Genomic DNA, 20378 nt, shown 5'->3' with positions numbered 1-20378 from the left:
TCAACGTGAAGACCCACCTTTAGGACACAGGACCACTGATAAACACATTATTGCAAGGAAATCTCTGAACCAAGAGCAAGCAAACGGGGGGGGGAACCTCTAATTCATAGTCTTATTGTGAAATCCAAGATGCAACAATAAGACAAATGTAAACTGTATTTAAAAGGGCACAATCCCATGGGACACCTGGGTGGCTCAGTCATTAAGCGTCTGCCTTCAGCTCAGGTCATGATCCCAGCGTTCTAGGATCGAGCCCCGCATCGGGATCCCTGCTTGGCAGAAAGCCTGCTTCTCCCTCTCCCATTCCCCCTGCTTGTGTTCCTCTCTCGCTGCCCCTCTCTCTGTCAAATAAATAAATAAAATCTTTAAAAAAAAAAAAAAAAAAGAAGGCATAATCCCAGAACAAGAAAGAGTTTTACGAAGCACAAAGAGCTGACACGACAGAGGCAGTGAACAGCACACTAGATCATTGAGTAACTTATTTGACAACCTATAGCTTAAAGAATTCTCCAAAATTTCAGGGGCAGAATACAAAGAGACACATACTACTTATAGAAAAGGTAAGAAAAAACATAAAGAAAAGTAATGTTTATTGAATGCTTTGTGTATGCCAGGCACTTTTCCAAGCACTTTCCATGAATTAACACACATTTCATGCTCACATTAACTATGTGAGACAGATCCTGTGATTATTTTTTGCATTTTGCAAATGAGGAAACCAAGGCAGGGAGAAGTTGAGTAACTTAGAGGGTCACTCAGCTCAGAGACGCTTTCCTGCCTCAGTCCAGCACACGAAACCTATATATGGCCAATTAAAGAACAGCCCTTCACTAATCTTAAGAAGAGACCTGTTTCATCACCTTCAAAAGACTCTCTGTGTACCTGACAGGATTCATGGGAAAAATCACCTACACCTAAACATAAAATTTGTGAATTTCCAGAATAAAAGGGAAAATCCTGTAAGCATCCAAACAACATGCTGTTACTTAGAAAACTGGCTTAACAGCAGAACCGTTGTCTGAAAGTGGAAAGAAAAGAAGCCAACAAAACAGTATTTGTAGAGTGTGAGAGAAAGAAATTCTGATTCAAGTCGACCAAACTAGCATTCTTGTGTGAGGGTAAGAAAAAGACATTTTAGAAAAGGAGGATGTTGAAGTGTTATGCTCATGTATATTTCTTCCAAAATTACTTAAATACTGCAGGACTTATAAGCCAACATGGCACAGTGAGTTCAGACTTCAAAAACACCTCTTTGTGCCAAATATGTAAAATCCTGGATGGAATATAAAGGACATGAGCATGCTCAAATACCAGGTTAGCATCGGCATGAATCAGAAATGGGTCAGGAGGGGCGCCTGGGTGGCTCAGTCGTTAAGCGTCTGCCTTTGGCTCAGGGCGTGATCCCAGCGTTCTGGGATCGAGCCCCCACATCAGGCTCCTCCACTGGGAGCCTGCTTCTTCCTCTCCCACTCCCTGCTTGTGTTCCCTCTCTCGCTGGCTGTCTCTCTCTGTCAAATAAATAAATAAAATCTTAAAAAAAAAAAAAAAGAAATGGGTCAGGAACACAGATGTGGTTGGGAATTAGGCAGTGACAGTAGAAGGTTGGCTCCTGAGGACTCTAGGGCACTGAAAGCACTCCAAGTGAGATAGGACCTCGGCCCAGCTTGCTACCCGAAGTCGAAAACGAAGGTGATTCTCCTCCACTTGTAAAGAGGCAAAGCAAACACAAAATATAGTCCATCAACCTACTGGCTGCAGCTACAACATCTCCAGCAGATGTGGCCCTGGTGTGACAAAACAAATCCACAGCATCCCCTAGGAAGCGATTAAGTCAGGCCACTCATGTGGCCGAACCTGCCATATCCCCGGTATCTCTTCAGGGGGCAGTATTGGTGAGCAAATAAGACCTGGTTCTGGATTCAAGGTTCCCAGGATCACAGGAGACAAAAAATGAAACTCCGAGGTAGGGAGGCAGGGTGGGAGAGAGAAACACACATGCACACACACACACACACACACACACACACACACCTCTCACTCAAAGAGGTCCTATAAACTACAACCTTAATGGGCATGAATAAGTCTTACAGTAAGAAAGAGGACAAAAGGAATTAATAATTGAAACAAAAACTCACTCTGGATAAAATCAATGTATGGAGGTATAACAAACTCTAAAATAAATATATTGAGAATATTCAAAGAGATCAAGGTTATCTTCTCCCAAAATAATAAATTACTAAATTAAAAAGGCAGAAATAATACAGTATCTGGAGAATAAGGAAAAAGGTATTAATTGAAAAGTTTAAGATGCAATAGATGAGATCATCTTTAGACTAGAAAGAGAAATACCTGCTCATAACGTAGCCCAGAAAGGCAAAAAGACAAAACATACGACAGAGGAGTTAGGAGACAGGGAGGACAGACCAAAGTCCCAAGAACTGAGATGATTGCATGTCCAGTGTGCCCAGAACAGTTCCAGCTTAAATATGTCCCAACACTTCATCTGGATAGTGTCCCTTCACTCAAAAGGGTGTCCTGGTTGGAACAATAAATCACGTGGTCAATCTATTCAACATCCAGCTACTAGGAGTTCCATCAGAAGAGAATGAAAGGAATGTCCCAGAAGCAACAACTGAAAAGGAAATTGCTGAAGATTTTCCAGGATTAAGAAACGCTATACACCCTCAAACAGAAAGTGCACACTGAAAACAAAGCAGGATTAAGTAAAGACAAATGCACACAGGGAAAGAAAACTATAGAACATCAAGGATAAAAAATAATCTTCAGTTAGACTTCCTGCAGACTTATCAGCAACAATATAAGTCAGGAAAAAAATGAAGTGCTTTCAAAAGGCAGAGAGACAAACAAAAATTTTTTATCCAGCCAAACTGTCATGAGAGTATGAAAGCAAAAAAGACATTTTTCAGACTTAAAATGAAGAATAAGTGAGTTTACCCCTCATGTACCCTAAGGAACCAGTGGGATATAAGAAATACACAAGAATCTGGAGATTTTAATAAAATATGCCAGTATTCATGTTCAAAAAAAAGGTAAAATGACAACATCAAGCAGCAATGATGAGGTAGATACAATTCAGTGAATAAAGCATGCCAAGGCCCTTGTAGTTAGAAATAAGACTAGAAAACTGAAAACCCATAGACAGTAAGTTTTTTAAAACGGAAGCAAGATATATGTATTCTCAATTTAAGGGTAACTACTTCACTGAAATACAGGAAGGAAAATATTATCCATCCCAAAGATAACAGGGATAATGAAATGAACCAAAGAAATCAGATACTAAAAAGAAGACACAAAAGGAAATGTCATAAATTAAGTATCATTACATGAAAAAAATCACAATAAATGTAGACAAATTACACTCTATTAAAAAGCAGAGATAATCAGATCAAATAAAAATAATCCGGTGTATAACGCTTTTAAGAAATACAACAAAAAACTGCACAATAAGGTTTAAACCTTTAAGGGCTAAAAAGCAATATACCAAAAAAGCTGGTAAAGTAAAATTAATAACAGACTAAAAAGAGTTTGAGGGGTTAGGATTAACATACATAAAGGGATAAGGTAAAAATTAAAAATACAGTGTTCGAAATAAGTTTAACTACTAGGACTTTGCGCGCACCTAATAGAATAGGCTTAAAACACATACAACAAGAACTGACCAAAAGAGAAGGAAAATTTGTCAAGTTCACAATCACATTGGGAGATTATAACAGTGTGATTAAATTAAAATTCAGCCATGAGTAGCCAATGAAAAAATATAACAAAATGTGCAAGACTTTTACACAGAGAATTATAAAACTTCATCGAGAAATAGTAAAGATTTAAATGGAGAGGTAATCTATGATTCTGGACGGAAGACTCAATATTGTAAGAACGCTAATTCTCTCCAAACTGATCTATAGACTCAGTGTAATTTAAATAATTCTCTCAGGGTGCCTCAGTGGCTCATTCAGTTAAGCATCTGCCTTCTTCGGCTCAGGTCATGATCTCGGGGTCCCAGGACTCCAGCCCCATGTCAGGCTCTACCTCAGCGGGGAGTCTGTTTCTGTCTCCCTCTGGCCCTCCCCCTGCTTGTGCTCTCTCACCCTCTTGCTCTCTCTCTCTCTCAAATAAAATTCTTAAATAAATAAATATAAGTAGTTTTTCAACAACTTTTAAAATATTCAATATTATGTTTTGTATTATTATATATTTATTACATTTATTATATATAATATTATAATACTGAGATATTTCCAAATCTCCTCACATTAGAAACATGAAATAATTTTCACTCACTATAATATTAGAAAGGCATCCTGATATGTTTGAAGGTAGATAATACCCATTTTAGCTATGAATAGTTAAACATCTCATTTTATAGTCCTACTGCCTTTCTTTACAAACAAATACTTCTAGCTTCTCCCCTAGCTTTATTGAGATACAACTGGCACATAACATGTATAAGTTTAAGATGTAACACATGTTGAGTTGAAACATTTATACACTGCAAAATCATTATCACCAGTAGTGTTAGTTAACACCTCTATTGCATCACATAATTACCATTTCTTTTTTGTGGTGAGAACACATAAGATCTACTCACTTATCAGCTTGCAAGTATAATACAGAATTATAAGCTATAATCACCATGCTATAAAATAATTTACAAAACTTATCCATCTTTAATTGGAAGTTTGTACCCTTTAACCAATACTCCTAGTTTTTGCGGGGTTTTTTGTTTTTTTTCTTTTTATTATGTTCAATTAGTCAGCATATAGTACATCATTATTTTTTTATGTAATGTTCAATTTGGTTAATTAATTAACCATGTGGAAAAAATATATTGATCTCCTACCTTTCATTAAACACAAAAATCAATACCATGTGGATTAAATCCCTAAATATAAAAGCAAAAGTATAAAATTTTAGAAGACATTATGAGGTAAGGTATGATTTCTTTTAAAAGACATAAAAATCACAAGGAAAAGACCAATGAATTTGAATATTTTAAAGAAAAGATTGAGAAATTTGAATACTTTAAATCAGTAAAAGATACCATAAAAAGAATAAAAGAGAGGCACAACACAGAGAAGATATCTGCTATATTATCATCAACAAATATATTGAGAACACCTATGAATAAGTCCAGTCCAATAGAAAAATGAATAAAAAAAAAAGAAATGAAGGAATAAAAGAAGGGAAGAAAGAGAAGCCAAGCCAAGATAAGACAAGACATGAGAAAGAAAAGAACACAAATTTCAAGGAAAAGAAAGCACAAATGGCTCATAAACATGAAAGTATGTTCAACCTCATCATTAAGGAAACGATCATTTAAATCCCAGTGAGATGCAACTTCATATCCCCTTGCTGACAAGAATTTTTTAATTAAAAATACCAACTGTGTGCAAGGATGTGGAGCCATGGGGACTCTTGTGCTGGGCATCTCATAGTAAAGGGAGGTATGCACATACCCCAGAGCCCAACTATTCCATTCTTAACAAGTGTAGCAGGAGACAGGTACAAAAATATTCACAGAGGCTGTATTCAGAATAACTCAAACTGGAAACAACCCAAATGACCATCACCAGGAGAATAAACAGACTGTGTATAATAAATTATATCAACATAGATGAGTCTCAAAAAAATAACACTGACCACAATTCAGATACAGGCAAAATTAATACATTGATTAGGGATACAAACATGTAGTAAACTGCAAGGAAAACCAAGACAATAATAAACATAAAGTTCAGCATAGTGGTTACCTTTGGGTGAGCAGAGAAAGGACTGGTAAGGGGACTGATAGTGTTCAATGTTCTTTGTCTTGGCCTGGGTGCCGGGAACATTATTGTTCACTTGATCACTGTCCTTCAAGTATTACACATATATTTTCATACTGTCTTTTTATGAATATGATTTTTAAAATTTTAAATTTTATAAATTTTAAATTAGTAAAAATAAGAGGTACTATTAGCATTATGTTAAGGTAGTATTACCAGAATTATTTAGCATATTTTCAACTTGCCTTGAAACAAATATTCTTCTTTTCATTGTGTCCAAAGATAACCGGGTAGCTTTTTGAAGACTGTCTAGTAATTGATGAGAGAAAAAAGCATAGACCTCTTTACATTCCTGTAACAAGAAATCATATTGAGAGTTGGGTTCAAGATGGTGGTATGCAAGATCCCCCACCCACCAATGTATGACAGCAGTCATAGCCATGTCCTACAGCCAAACTGAGGGCCAGGCCTACCCACCACTGTGCCACAGCCACAGCCCTGCCACAACCAAAGAGAGCCCACATAAGGGATACCCGGTGAGTGCCTGCCTCTGATGATGCCAGAAGATTGAACTTCTGGCATAAGGCCACTACTTTAAGCCTGTGAAATGTAGCTAACTTACCTAATATATAGAAACAAACACAAGAGAATTAGGCAAAATGAGGAGACAGAGGAATATGTTCCAAACAAAAGAACAAGAAAAAAAACCTTAGGAAAAGAACTAAATGAAACAGAGATAATCAATCTACCTGATAAAGAGTACAAGTAATAGTCATAAAGATGCTCACTGAACTTGGGAGAAGGATGAACACAGTGACAACCTCAACAAAGAGAGAGGAAAATATAAGAAAGTACTGAAGAAGGATGCCTGGGTGCCTCAGTCGGTTAAGCGTCTGCCTTCGGCTCAAGTCATGATCCCAGGGTCCTGGGATCAAGCCCCATTTCAGGCTCCATGCTCAGCAGGGAGCCTGCTTCTCCCTTTCCTTCTGCCTCCCTCTCCCTCTGCCTGCTGCTTCCCCTGCTTATGCTCTCTTTCTCTGTCAAATAAATAAATAAAATATTCTAAGAAAGAAAGAAATAGGAAAGGGAAAGGAAAAGGAAAGAGAAAGAGAAGAAAGAAAGGAAAGGAAGAAGGAAAGAAGGAAGGAAGGACTGAAGAGAAGTTATAAGTGAACTGAAAAATACACTAGAGCAGTTCAACAGCAGACGGGGTGAAGTAGAAGAATGGATCAGTGAGCTGGAAGACAAAGCAGTGGAAGTCATCCAGACAAAGCAGCAAAATGAAAACAGAATTAAGAAAGTGAAAATATCTTGGGGCACCTGGGTGGCACAGCGGTTAAGCGTCTGCCTTCGGCTCAGGGCGTGATCCCGGCATTATGGGATCGAGGCCCCACATCAGGCTCCTCCGCTATGAGCCTGCTTCTTCCTCTCCCACTCCCCCTGCTTGTGTTCCCTCTCTCGCTGGCTGTCTCTATCTCTGTCGAATAAATAAATAAAATCTTTAAAAAAAAAAAAAAGAAAGAAAGAAAATGAAAATATCTTAAGGAGCCTTTGGGACAACATCAAGTGGAACGAGTGCTGATAGGAAACCCAGAAGGGGAAGAGAGAGAGAGGAAGAGCCAGAAAAATGATTTAAAGAAATAAAGGCTAAAAACTTCCCTAGTCTGAAGAAGGAATCAGGAATCCCTGGGCACAAAGCACAGAGTTTCCACTAAAATGTATCCAAAGAGATCCACACCAAGACACACTTTAATTAAAATGATTAAAGTTAAAGACAACTTAAGAGATAATCCTGAAAGCAGGAAGAGAAAAATAACTTTTTACATACAAGGGGAAACCCCATAAGGTAATCAACAGATTTTTCAGCAGAAACTTACAGGCCAGAAGGAAGTAGTACGGCAAATTCTAAGCGCTGAAAGGAAAAAAAACTTCCAAACAAGTATTCTCTACGTGGCAAGATTATCATTCAGAATTTAAGGAGAGATTCATAGCTTTCCAGACAAGCAAAAGTTAAAGAATTGCATCACCACTACACTGGCCCTAAAAAAACGCTAAAGGGATTTCTTTATGATAAAAAAAATTTGGCACTAATTAATAACAACAAAACATATGAAAGTAAAAATCTCACTGGAAAAGGTAACTCTATAACAAAGGTAGTGGACCAATGACTTATAAAGCAAGCATGAAGGTTAAAAGATAAAAGTAGTAAAATTAGCTAAAATGATAATAATCAGTTAAAGGAAGTATAAAATAAAAAGTTGTAAAGTGTGTCACCAAAATTATAAATACTAGAGGTGAGGAAGAAAAAAAGTAAAGTTTTAAAATGTGTTTAAATTGAGTTGCTGTCAATTTTAAAAAGACTGCTATTTAAATGGATATTTTATGTGAACCTCAGAGTAAACACAAAGCAAAAACTTATAGTTAATACACAGAACAAAATGAGAAAGGAAACATAACAGTAAACAAAGTCATCAGACTACAAGAGAAGAGAAGAAAGTAACAGAGAGAAACTACAAAATAGCCAGAGAGCAATGAACAAAATGGCAATAAGTATATATTTATCAACAATAACTTGAAATGAAATGGACTAAATTCTCCAAACAAAAGACACAGAGTGGCTGAATGGATAAAGAAATAAGATGCATTTATATGCTGCCTATAAGAGACTCATTTCAGAAGTAAAGACACACACAGACTGAAAGTGAAAGGATGGAAAAAGATATTTCATGTAATGGAAATGAAAATAAAGCTGAAGAACCTACTCAAATCAGACAAGACTTGAAAACAAAGACTGTAAAAAAAAAAAAAAGAGAGAGAGACAGAATGGCATTACATAATGATAAAAGAAGTCAATCCAGCAAGAAGATAAAACATTTATGAATGTAGATGCACCCAACAGGAGCATCAAAATATATAAAGCAAATACTAACAGATCCAAAGGGAAAAAATGAAAGCATCCCTAAATGACACACTAGCAGTCACATGCCCCAATGTTAGAGACCATTCAAGACCTCTCCGCACAAAACTTCAGGGCCCAAGGAATTTAGTACAAGTGACAGGGTGAGGGGGGTGGCAACAAGGGCACCCAGGTGGCTCAGTCGGTTAAGTGTCTGCCTTTGGCTCAGATCATGATCCCAGAGTCCCAGAATCAAGACCTGCATTGGGCTCCCTGCTCAGCAGGGAGTCTGCTTTTCCCTCTGCCCTTCATCCTGCTCCTGCTCTCAGTCTCACTCTCTCTCAAATAAATAAATAAAATCTTTAAAAGAAATTTAAAATGTACAATACCAAAATATGTGGGATGAAACTTCCACCGCCCTGGGACCGTGGTGTGCCTCTCTCTCTAAGCCATTCTTTCCCACCAGAGGAGTTGCCAAGTTTATGGGTCAGAGCGCAGGATAAATATGGAGCCTGGGCAGGGATCTGGGCACCATGTCTTGCTTGCACAGTGAGTCACACCTCCAGGACCAGACTCTGGCCACAGCGTTCCTCTCTACTCTACGCCCAGCTCCTTGGGACAGGGTGGACCAGCCAGTTTGAGTTGGGTCAGAAGGCAGGGCTATCAGGCATGAGCAAAGAGGAATATAATCAGCGTTGGTGAATTTCCAGGCTAAAACACAGGCATGATATAGTCAGATTTGTGTTAGAGAGACCATTCTGGCAACAATGTGGAGGATGATGGACTTGAGAGGCAGAGGCTATTTAGGTGACTGCACTCATGCAGCTCCAAGTGATCCCCCAATTCAAGAGATTCTGATGATAATCAGGCTTGCTCTAAGGACCCCAGCCAGTGTCAGAGGGAATGCAATTGGAAGAGAAGGACTGCGGACAGGGGCATACACTTCCTCTCTCCAGCTGACTCCTGCTGATTGATAATGGCCACCTGGGGCATGGCACAGAGGAAATCTACAGCTAAAATCTAGTCTCAGCGGGAAAGTGCTTGGTGATGTCTCTATCCATTGGTGATGTCCTCCTTGAACAAGTGGATCAAATGCGTACTGATTATTTCCAAAACTGTGTGTTAGAGGTGTCAAAGCATGCAAACTAGAGGAAGAAGGAAAAGAAGATGAGGGATTAAAAGAAAATTGGCAGGAGGAGAAAGCAGGGATTAGCACAAATGTGGGAGTGGCATTCAGAACTGATGCATGACCAGAAGGGTGAGGCCTAAAAAGGAACAAGAAACCCCATGAGTCCTTCTCAACCTTCATTCTCAACACATCTTAACACAGTGTGAAAATCTGCCCGTACAGGTTCTCTCCTGGGTGGGAGTCCACAGCTTATCCCAGTGGTCCTAGAAAAAAATGTAGACCCTTGGGCCTAAGTGGATCAAAATTTGGCCTTCCAATATAGGTAACTCGATTAAACACAGTAACTAAAAACAGAGTTCTCCACTCTTGAGTCAAATGGACTGGCACTACAGTCCCAGAAGTATGACATTTACAGTATAAGAAAACATGGTCAATCACAGCACAGGGAGATGATTATATAAACCATATTGACAGAATCACATTAAAAGTTGATGGTGTTGGGGAAAGCTAGAAGGATTGCTATATCTTGCCAGATCCTACAGTGTAGAATTGAAAATTATATTTTCTAGATTTTGTTATATAAGTCCATATAGGTTGATTGCAGAACTTCCTAGAAGAAGCACCATTTGAGGTCATCTACTATCCAGAGTCATAGTTCGGCTAAATTGCATGAGATCATTTCATAATAAATACCTTCTTAAATTCATCTTCTTTATCATTAACATCAACCTCAGGAATCATATTAGCCTCATAATCAATGCTTTCACCCTCTTCTGTTTCACTTCCAAAAACAACATGTTTCCTCTGTTCTACAGATAAAAGACCAAAAAATATATAACATTTAATGTCGAGCATTTGGTTTATTCCATGTGGCCAAATCTTCTTAGGAAAGCCCTTCTTTAAACATTCTGAACCTAAAATTTTAAGACTTGTTTCAGTAGGAATCATCTTTGAATTCGATTTAAATCGCCCATCTTAACAGAATCATAATTCCACTAAGAAATACACTTTTTAAATATCCTCCTTCTTAGTATATAGAATTAAGAAACATTTTAAGCAGGCTTTACATATTATCTTTCTAAAATATGTGTTTACCTTTTGAATATTCTAACTTAATAAGCTGATATTTGGGGTTTTTGCCACTTCTGAAGAAAGCTAATTAAACGAAGTAGAAAAACTCTAAGGGAAAGAAGACAGGCTATGGATACTTATTTTTTTAATTTAAATTCAATTAATTAACATAGGTGTATTATTAGTTTCAGAGGTAGAGTTCAGTGATTCATCAGTTATATACAACACCCAGTGCTCATCATATCACATGCCCTCCTTAATGTCCATCACCCAGTTACTCCATGCCCCCCGCCCTTCTCCCCTCCATCCACCCTCAGTTTGTTTCCTATGATTAAAAGTCTCTTGTGGTTTGTCCCTGCTAAGCAGAAGGCACCTGCTTGAGAACATATCCATTATAATACTATAACTCAGACATTATAACTAGCAAAATTACCTGGTAATGGTTTTGCTGTTTTCCCACTGTGCTTAACTTCATAAATATTTTCAAATATTGATATAAGTTCTTTGACAGCTTCTTCCACATGCTTACTTTTGTGGTTTAGAACATCAGCCCATTCTTTTGTGTACATCTATTAAATAAGGCAAGGACTAGTAATTTACAGATGCTTAAAAATGCTGTAACAATTATTAATATAACTTTAATTTCTAAAAGGATAATTAACACCACTTGAAAATGACTAGAGGTAGTTGCCAATAGCATAATGTTTTAGATCCGAAACTGTCAACGGCTAAAGACATAGCTGTTAAGGCCCAAGCAAAGAAGGAGGAAAGAAAAAGAAAAACTCAGTCTTTGACTTTTATCTGACCGAATCACCCATAGACATGTACATTCACATTTATGGCGACTGGCCCGGGCTGGCTTAGTCGGCAGAACGTATGACTCTTAATCTTGGGATCATGAGTTCAAGTTCCATGTTGGATACAGAGTTCACTTAAAAAAAAAGAAAAGAAAAGAAAGCTGAAGAACAAGAGGGGTAAGGATGTCAAAAGCTGAAAACGAGAAGTAGTTTCAAAAAAGGACAATCCTAAGAGTTGCTCTGAGATTCAAACGAGATAAGGTTTTAGACTGAGCCTGATGCTTACCTACGCCAGGCATCAATTTAAGAGCTTCACATGTAATAACTCATTTAATTAAATGACGGCCACTTGGGGTAGGTAATATTATTGTCCCCATTTCAGAAATGAGAAAACTGAGGTTCAGGACGAATCAGAAACTTGTCCAAGGTCACATAGCAGCTGGGGAACACAGGAGTTTGAAACCAGTACTGTCCGATTTTAAAACCTCTGCTCTGCCTTTCTGAACTTTTCTAATAGGCTTTGGGAAGAAATTAAGAACTAATTAAATTCAGAAAAGAAAACTGGCCTATAAAATTGAACAGGTCTTTTGAAATGTCTATAACGTCCATACATTTTAGGAAAGAGAAAAATAAACGGAAGCAGCCAATGCGGGCCTTCAAACCCACTTCTGCAAAGAGACCTGAGGCTGTCTATGCAAACCTCTGCCAAGACAAGCCTCAGAAAGTCCCCTATTTCTCGTGGACTGCCCTCACATGTTCCTTTCTTGGCTGCTGGATTGAGAGAGCTGCTTCTAAGTCTCTCGCTCTCTTTTATCCCACTTCATGTGTATCTGAACCCATCCTCACCTTTCCTCAGTCTCAAAAGAAATGCTGTTCCTCCTCCTACCTGAAGATATTCTCTGATCCCCTCCCCACCCCACCAACTCTTCCCACCCATTTCCATCACTCATTCATTCCATCCTTGCTGGTTTATTCAACACAGTGTTTAACACTGGGATGACAGTGCTGAGAGCCACTTCAGACGAGCAGGGAAACAAACAACTCTAAAGAGACAGAAAACAGATTAGTGGTTGCCCAGGGCTGGAAGGGTTGAGATGAAAAATGTTCTAAAATTGCCATGATGGTTGCCCAACTCTGTGAATAAGCTAAAACCACTGGACTGCACAGTTAGAATTGGTACATTGTATGTTGTGTGGATCCTATCTCCATAAAGTCGTTAAAAATAACAATTCGTGCCAGAAATAATTTGAGCCAGGAGATGGGGAAAACAAATGAAGAGGGGAAATGAAAGATGGGAAAGTGAAGGCAGCATGAATGGGAAGTTGGGTTGTGAATGATAAGTGAAGGGAGATGGGGGAAGGTTTTTGTTTGTTGGCAAGGAAAAGACAATAGAACATATTAGACTGCTAGTAGGAGGTGTCCAGTGGAGGGGAAAAACGAAGATTGAGAAAAGAGGGAAAAAGACTGGGGGAGAAAGGTTGCCAAGAGGGCAAGAAGGCGTGGGATTTGGGGCCCATTTGGAGGACTGAGATTTTGAAAAGAGGTCAGAACTTTTTCCATGGGCCTCCTTAGAACTTAGTGAAGAAGAGACTGAACTGAAGGGCAGTCCAGGGACAGATTGGAAAACCATCAAATTGATTTTATTTTTTTTTAATGAGATATAATTCACAATATAATACCACAAGAATTATCCTTGTAGAGTGTACAAGTCATTGGTTTATAGTATATGCAGAGAGTCATGCAACCATCACTGCTATCAATTTCCAGAACATTTTCATCTCCCCCCAAAAGAATCCCATACCCATTAGCAGTCCCTCCTCATTCACCCATCCTCATAGACCTGGCAGCCACTAATCTACTTTCTGTCTCTATGGAGCCAAGTCGATTTTGTTGAAATAACTATTAATACCCTTTAATGTATTTACCAGTTATCCTATCATAACTTGGATCACATTTCCCTGATTTTCTATTCCGTTTGTATACCTATCGAGATACAGATATGTCAGTCAGGGTTCAGTCAGGAAAACAGATGCCACACCAGCTATTTTAACTGACAGAATGAGAGAATGTAATATAAAGAAGTGACTAAACAACTGTTAAAGGACCAAAGAAGGCAAAAGGGGACACAAAAGTCACACAGAGAGTTATTGCAGGAAGCAGCTCCTGAACCTGGGGTGTGGGAGAGCCAAGGCAAGAGGCTGGAGTCTTTAGAACCTGGAGCTGCGAAGTGAGGGAGCTACTCAGCTGGTGCTACTGCCTTACAGAGGGGCCTGGTGGTGCTGGCACATCTGAGAAGCACAAGAAGCTGGCTCTGGAAGGGCTGGAAAAAGCTGGGACCTAGGATTAACTGCCACTGCCAGTCAAGAGAGGTTGTCTGACTGTATTGGGAACAGGAAGAAAAACAGGAAAGAGCAAGTCTCTCCTCTCTCCTCCACCCTCCTTCTAGCACCACTACTGGCAAAACCTAAAAGGGAGCCAGCTGGCTAAAGATAAAATACTTTCCAGAGTCCCAGCCTCAGCAAATAGAGCTAAAGATCCAATGTGAAGCCGGTGGACGATAGCTTTTTATTAATGAACATCATCTCTCCTAAAACCACAGTTAGATGCTCCAAGTCAAGGACCACTTCCCTGACTGCAAATATCCCTGATTCCCAAATATGGCTTGAAACCACTGGTTGGCCCACACTAACCTCCCCCAAAAGTAAGCACTATGTATGGTGTGTTTCCAAAACTTACTTCTGTCCAGAATATTAACAGACTTCCCCTGTCATTATAAATTTCACTCTGCTTACATTATAATGGCCCACCTGATGACAGGTTTGGGGAAAAGCAGCCCACGGATTACTAGACCTTGGATCCCTCTGATGCAAGTGACTGGGGCATATTGACTGACAAAGCACTCTTCAAAATTCCACCTCTTGTATCTTGACTTACAGTATTGAGACTTACCACTTACCTAATAGTAATAGCTTCTTCTGTTGTGATATCAATACAATCACCACATTCAAACCCGGTCACACTTAATCTATTCCAATTTCCTTGATTTGTGTGATCTGTTTCTCTTTCTATGCATGTAAAATTTCCTTGTTAGTGTGTTCAGAGTAAATCTTATCTGGTAGTGTGAAGTTTTCCCCAATGAGCAGTTAATAATGTCACAACAGTTACAGGTACATACCAACAGAAAATGATTATCATTGTAAGTGGGACAAAAAGGACACTGATATAGGTATTCCCCACTCCTTTGTATTCTATTCGTTTATAAGTTAAAACCTACTATGAAGTGCATATAGTCAGATTCTATAATGAGTGAGAAGAAAATGGCAGGCAGGAAATTACCCCTAGCTCCCCCGGGGCAGGAAATAGGAGACTTCTTCTTTGGAAAATTTCAGGTGCTCAGAAAAGACCATTTCGTCTGAAGGGCTGTCCCTCGTAGAATAATATGGAATCCAGGAAATAGAGCAGACAGGGTGAGTCCCAGGTTAGTAATTTTGCAGCTGATCTACAGACTAATCAACCCAAGTTAAAAACAGGTATTAGGAGGGCTCTGAGAGGAAGTCTCTTGGGGGAAAAATGGGACTCTGTTGTAATAGTGTATTTGAAAGAACATGTGAGAAGAAAGGCAATTAGAAACCCCAAGAAAAAAGGGAAAGTTGGATAAAAAAAAATATATTAACAGGGCTGCAGATTGGATAAAAAGACATGACCCATCCATTTGCTGTCTACAAGAGACTCATTTTGAACCCAAAGATGCATTCAGACTTAGAGTAAGGGGATGGAGTACCATCTTCCACGCAAATGGACCTCAAAAGAAAGCTGGAGTAGCAATTCTCATATCAGATAGACTGGATTTTAAACTAGAGGCCATAGAGAGAGATACAGAAGGGCACTATATTATTCTTAAAGGAAGTATTCAACAAGTGGATATGACAATTATTAATATATATGCCCCCAACAGGGGAGCAGCAAGATACACAAGCCAACTCTTAACCAAAATAAAGAGACATATAGATAAGAACACAGTAATAGTAGGGGACCTCAACACCCCACTATCAGAAATAGACAGAACACCCTGGCAAAAACTAAGCAAAGAATCAAAGGCTTTGAATGCCATACTCGACGAGTTGGACCTCATAGATATATATAGAACACTACACCCCAGAACCAAAGAATACTCATTCTATTCAAATGCCCATGGAACATTCTCAAGAATAGATCATGCTCTGGGACACAAAACAGGTCTCAGCCAATACCAAAAGATTGAAATTATCCCCTGCATATTCTCAGACCACAACGCTCTGAAATTGGAACTCAACCACAAGGAAAAACCTGGAAGAAACTCAAACACTTGGAGGCTAAGAACCATCCTGCTCAAGAATGACTCGATAAACCAGGAAATCAAAAAACAAATTAAACAATTTATGGAGACCAACGAGAATGAATACACAACGGTCCAAAACCTATGGGATACTGCAAAGGCAGTCCTAAGGGGGAAATACATAGCCATCCAAGCCTCACTCAAAAGAATAGAAAAATCTAAAATGCAGTTTCTATATTCTCACCTCAAGAAACTGGAACAGCAACAGAGGGACAGGCCTAACCCACTGACAAGGAAGGAGTTGACCAAGATTAGAGCAGAAATCAATGAATTAGAGACCAGAACCACAGTAGAGCAGATCAACAGGACTAGAAGCTGGTTCTTTGAGAGAATCCATAAAATTGATAGACCACTGGCAAAACTTGTCCAAAAACAAAGAGAAAGGACTGAGATTATTAAAATTATGACTGAAAAGGGAGAGGTCACGACCAGCACCATTGAAATTGCAAGGATTATTAGAAACTTTTATCAACAGCTATATGCCAAAAAACTAAACAATCTGGAAGAGATGGAGGCCTTCCTGGAAACCTATAAACTACCAAGACTGAAACAGGAAGAAATAGATTTCTTAAATAGGCCAATTAACTATGAAGAAATTGAGTCAGTGATAAACAACCTTCCAAATAATAAAACTCCAGGCCCAGACGGTTTTCCTGGGGAATTCTACCAAACATTCAAAGAAGAAATAATACCTATTCTCCTAAAGCTATTTCAAAAAATAGAAACAGAAGGAAAGCTACCAAACTCATTCTATGAGGCTAATATTACCTTGATCCCCAAACCAGGCAAAGACCCCCTCAAAAAGGAGAATTACAGACCGATTTCTCTAATGAATATGGATGCCAAAATCCTCAACAAGATCCTTGCTAATAGAATCCAACAGTACATTAAAAGGATTATCCATCATGACCAAGTGGGATTCATACCTGGGATGCAAGCATGGTTCAACACTCGCAAATCAATCAATGTGATACATCATATCAACAAGAAAAGACTCAAGAACCATATGATCCTCTCAATTGATGCAGAAAAAGCATTTGACAAAATACAGCATCCTTTCCTGATTAAAACCCTTCAGAGTGTAGGAATAGAGGGTACATTTCTCAATCTCATAAAAGCCATCTATGAAAAGCCTACTGCAAGCATTATTCTCAATGGGGAAAAGCTGGAAGCCTTTCCCTTAAGATCAGGAACACGACAAGGATGCCCACTCTCGCCACTATTATTCAACATAGTACTAGAAGTCCTTGCAACAGCAATCAGAAGACAAAAAGGGATCAAAGGTATCCAAATCGGCAAAGAAGAAGTCAAACTGTCTCTCTTTGCAGATGACATGATACTCTATATGGAAAACCCAAAGGAATCCACTCCCAAACTATTAGAAGTTATAGAACAATTCAGTAAGGTGGCAGGATACAAAATCAATGCCCAGAAATCAGTTGCATTTCTATACACGAATAACGAGACTGAAGAAAGAGAAATTAGGGAATCCATCCCATTTACAATAACACCAAAAACCATGCGTTACCTTGGAATTAACTTAACCAGAGACGTAAAGGACCTATATGCTAGAAACTATAGATCACTTTTGAAAGATATTGAGGAAGACATAAAAAGATGGAAAAATATTCCATGCTCATGGATTGGAAGAATTAACATAGTTAAAATGTCCATACTACCCAGAGCAATCTACACTTTCAATGCTATCCCGATCAAAATACCGAGGACATTTTTCAAAGAACTGGAACAAATAGTCCTTAAATTTGTATGGAACCAGAAAAGGCCCCGAATCTCCAAGGAACTGTTGAAAAGGAAAAACAAAGCTGGGGGCATCACAATGCCGGATTTCGAGCTGTACTACAAAGCTGTGATCACAAAGACAGCATGGTACTGGCACAAAAACAGACACATCGACCAATGGAACAGAATAGAGAACCCAGAAATGGACCCTCGGCTCTTTGGGCAACTAATCTTTGATAAAGCAGGAAAAAACATCCGGTGGAAAAAAGACAGTCTCTTCAATAAATGGTGCTGGGAAAATTGGACAGCTACATGCAAAAGAATGAAACTTGACCACTCTCTCACACCATACACAAAAATAAACTCCAAATGGATGAAAGACCTCAATGTGAGACAGGAATCCATCAAAATTCTAGAGGAGAACATAGGCAACAACTTCTATGACATCGGCCAGAGCAACCTTTTTCACGACACATCTCCAAAGGCAAGAGAAATAAAAGATAAAATGAACTTATGGGACTTTATCAGGATAAAGAGCTTCTGCACAGCCAAGGAAACAGTCAAAAAAACTAAGAGACAGCCCACGGAATGGGAGAATATATTTGCAAAGGACACCACAGATAAAGGACTGGTATCCAAGATCTACAAAGAACTTCTCAAACTCAATACACGAGAAACAAATAAACAAATCATAAAATGGGCAGAAGATATGAACAGACACTTTTCCAATGAAGACATACAAATGGCTAACAGACACATGAAAAAATGTTCAAAATCATTAGCCATCAGGGAAATTCAAATCAAAACCACACTGAGATACCACCTTACGCCAGTTAGAATGGCAAAGATAGACAAGGCAAGAAACAACAATTGTTGGAGAGGATGTGGAGAAAGGGGATCCCTCCTACATTGTTGGTGGGAATGCAAGTTGGTACAGCCACTCTGGAAAACAGTGTGGAGGTCCCTTAAAAAGTTAAAAATTGAACTACCCTATGACCCAGCCATTGCACTACTGGGTGTTTACCCCAAAGATACAGACGTAGTAAAGAGAAGGGCCATATGCACCCCAATGTTCATAGCTGCATTGTCCACAATAGCCAAATCATGGAAGGAGCCGAGATGCCCTTCAACAGATGACTGGATTAAGAAGCTGTGGTCCATATATACAATGGAATATTACTCAGCTATCAGAAAGAACGAATTCTCAACATTTGCTGCAACATGGACGGCACTGGAGGAGATAATGCTAAGTGAAATAAGTCAAGCAGAGAAAGACAATTATCATATGATTTCTCTCATCTATGGAACATAAGAATATATTATGTACAATACATGGTTCTGCATTGGCTAATATTTATATAGGCATAATTAAGTGCTACTATTTACCATTACTGTTTAACTAAAAATAATTTTATAGCTATATTGGGAAGACAAGGGAGGAGTGATAGAGTATAGGGTCAAAGAGCTAAATGCTCACTTATTAAAGCAGGAAGAAAATAAATGTGCAAATTTGCCAATTCAAGAAATAGTGCCCCAAGTATACTATCTGGAGATGCAGAAATAATACTATAAGGAATAGCTAAAAGTTTAAAATGAGTGCTTTTCCTAGGACCCAGATTGTGATCTCCATATACCATTTTCCACTGGTAACACAGAAAGGAATGAGGGCTGACTGGAGAAATGGGTGATTCCAGATCTGGGACAGTAGATGTACAAGATGAGCCTATGACACCCTATTGTTCCAGAAAGCAAGGAAGCTTTCAAAGACTACTGGAGTCATATAAAAAATGTAGAAGCCAGCCTGAAGGATTCCACTGAACAAAGATGGAAAAATTTTAACACCAAAAAGACATTTTCCACAAAGATATACAAATGGCCAAGAGACACAATGGAAAGATGTTCAATGTCACTGATCAGGGAAGTACAAATCAGAACTATAAGATATCACCTCACACCTGTCAGGATGGCTAAAATCAAAAACACAAGAAACAATTTTTGGTGAGGATATAGAGGAAAAGGAACTCTTGTACTATTGGTGGGGCTGCAAACTGGCAGAGCCACTGTGGAAAATAGTAAGGAGGTTCCTCGAAAAGTAAAAAATAGAACAACTCTAGGATTCAGTAATCGCACTACTGGGTATTTACACACACACAAAAAAAATACTAATTCAAAGGGATACATGCACCTCTATGTTTGTTGCAGCACTATTTATAATAGCCAAATTAGGGAAGCAGCCCACGTGTCCATCAATAGATGAATGGCTAAAGAAGATGTGATATATATAAACAATGGAATACTACCCCACCATAAAAAAGAATGAGATCTTTCCATTTATAACAACATGGATAGAAACAAAACAAGCGATCAAATGAACAAACAGACAAAAAAAAAAAAAACCAGAAACAAACTGATAAATACAGAAAACAAACCAGTGGTTGCCAGAGGGGATGGGGTAGAGAGATGGATAAAATAGGTGATGGGGATTAAGAGGTACAAACTTCTACTTACACACCCATCACAGAGATGTAAAGTACAGCATAGGGAATATAGAAAACAATATTGTAATAATGTATGGTGACAGGTGGTG

The 20378-nt window shown here is 38.7% G+C and overlaps 1 protein-coding gene across 1 annotated transcript in view; it reads right to left on the bottom strand.

Annotated features, from left to right (window-relative positions):
• DNAH8 (dynein axonemal heavy chain 8) overlaps window positions 1–20378 on the bottom strand; it is a 332098-nt gene that overhangs the window by 249409 nt on the left and 62311 nt on the right. The window contains exons 18-20 of the mRNA XM_034660654.1: window positions 11313–11448; window positions 10502–10617; window positions 6029–6135 (exon numbers count right to left, since the gene is read on the bottom strand). Coding sequence (XP_034516545.1) covers window positions 6029–6135; window positions 10502–10617; window positions 11313–11448 — 359 coding nt within the window. The remainder of the gene's footprint in view (window positions 1–6028; window positions 6136–10501; window positions 10618–11312; window positions 11449–20378) is intronic.

Source organism: Ailuropoda melanoleuca, chromosome 5 (genome assembly GCF_002007445.2).
Source record: "Ailuropoda melanoleuca isolate Jingjing chromosome 5, ASM200744v2, whole genome shotgun sequence".
In the NCBI taxonomy this organism is placed as follows: Eukaryota; Metazoa; Chordata; class Mammalia; order Carnivora; family Ursidae; genus Ailuropoda; species Ailuropoda melanoleuca.
The sequence above is the reverse complement of the archived record's forward strand: the minus strand, read 5'-3'. Positions and strand labels throughout refer to the sequence as shown.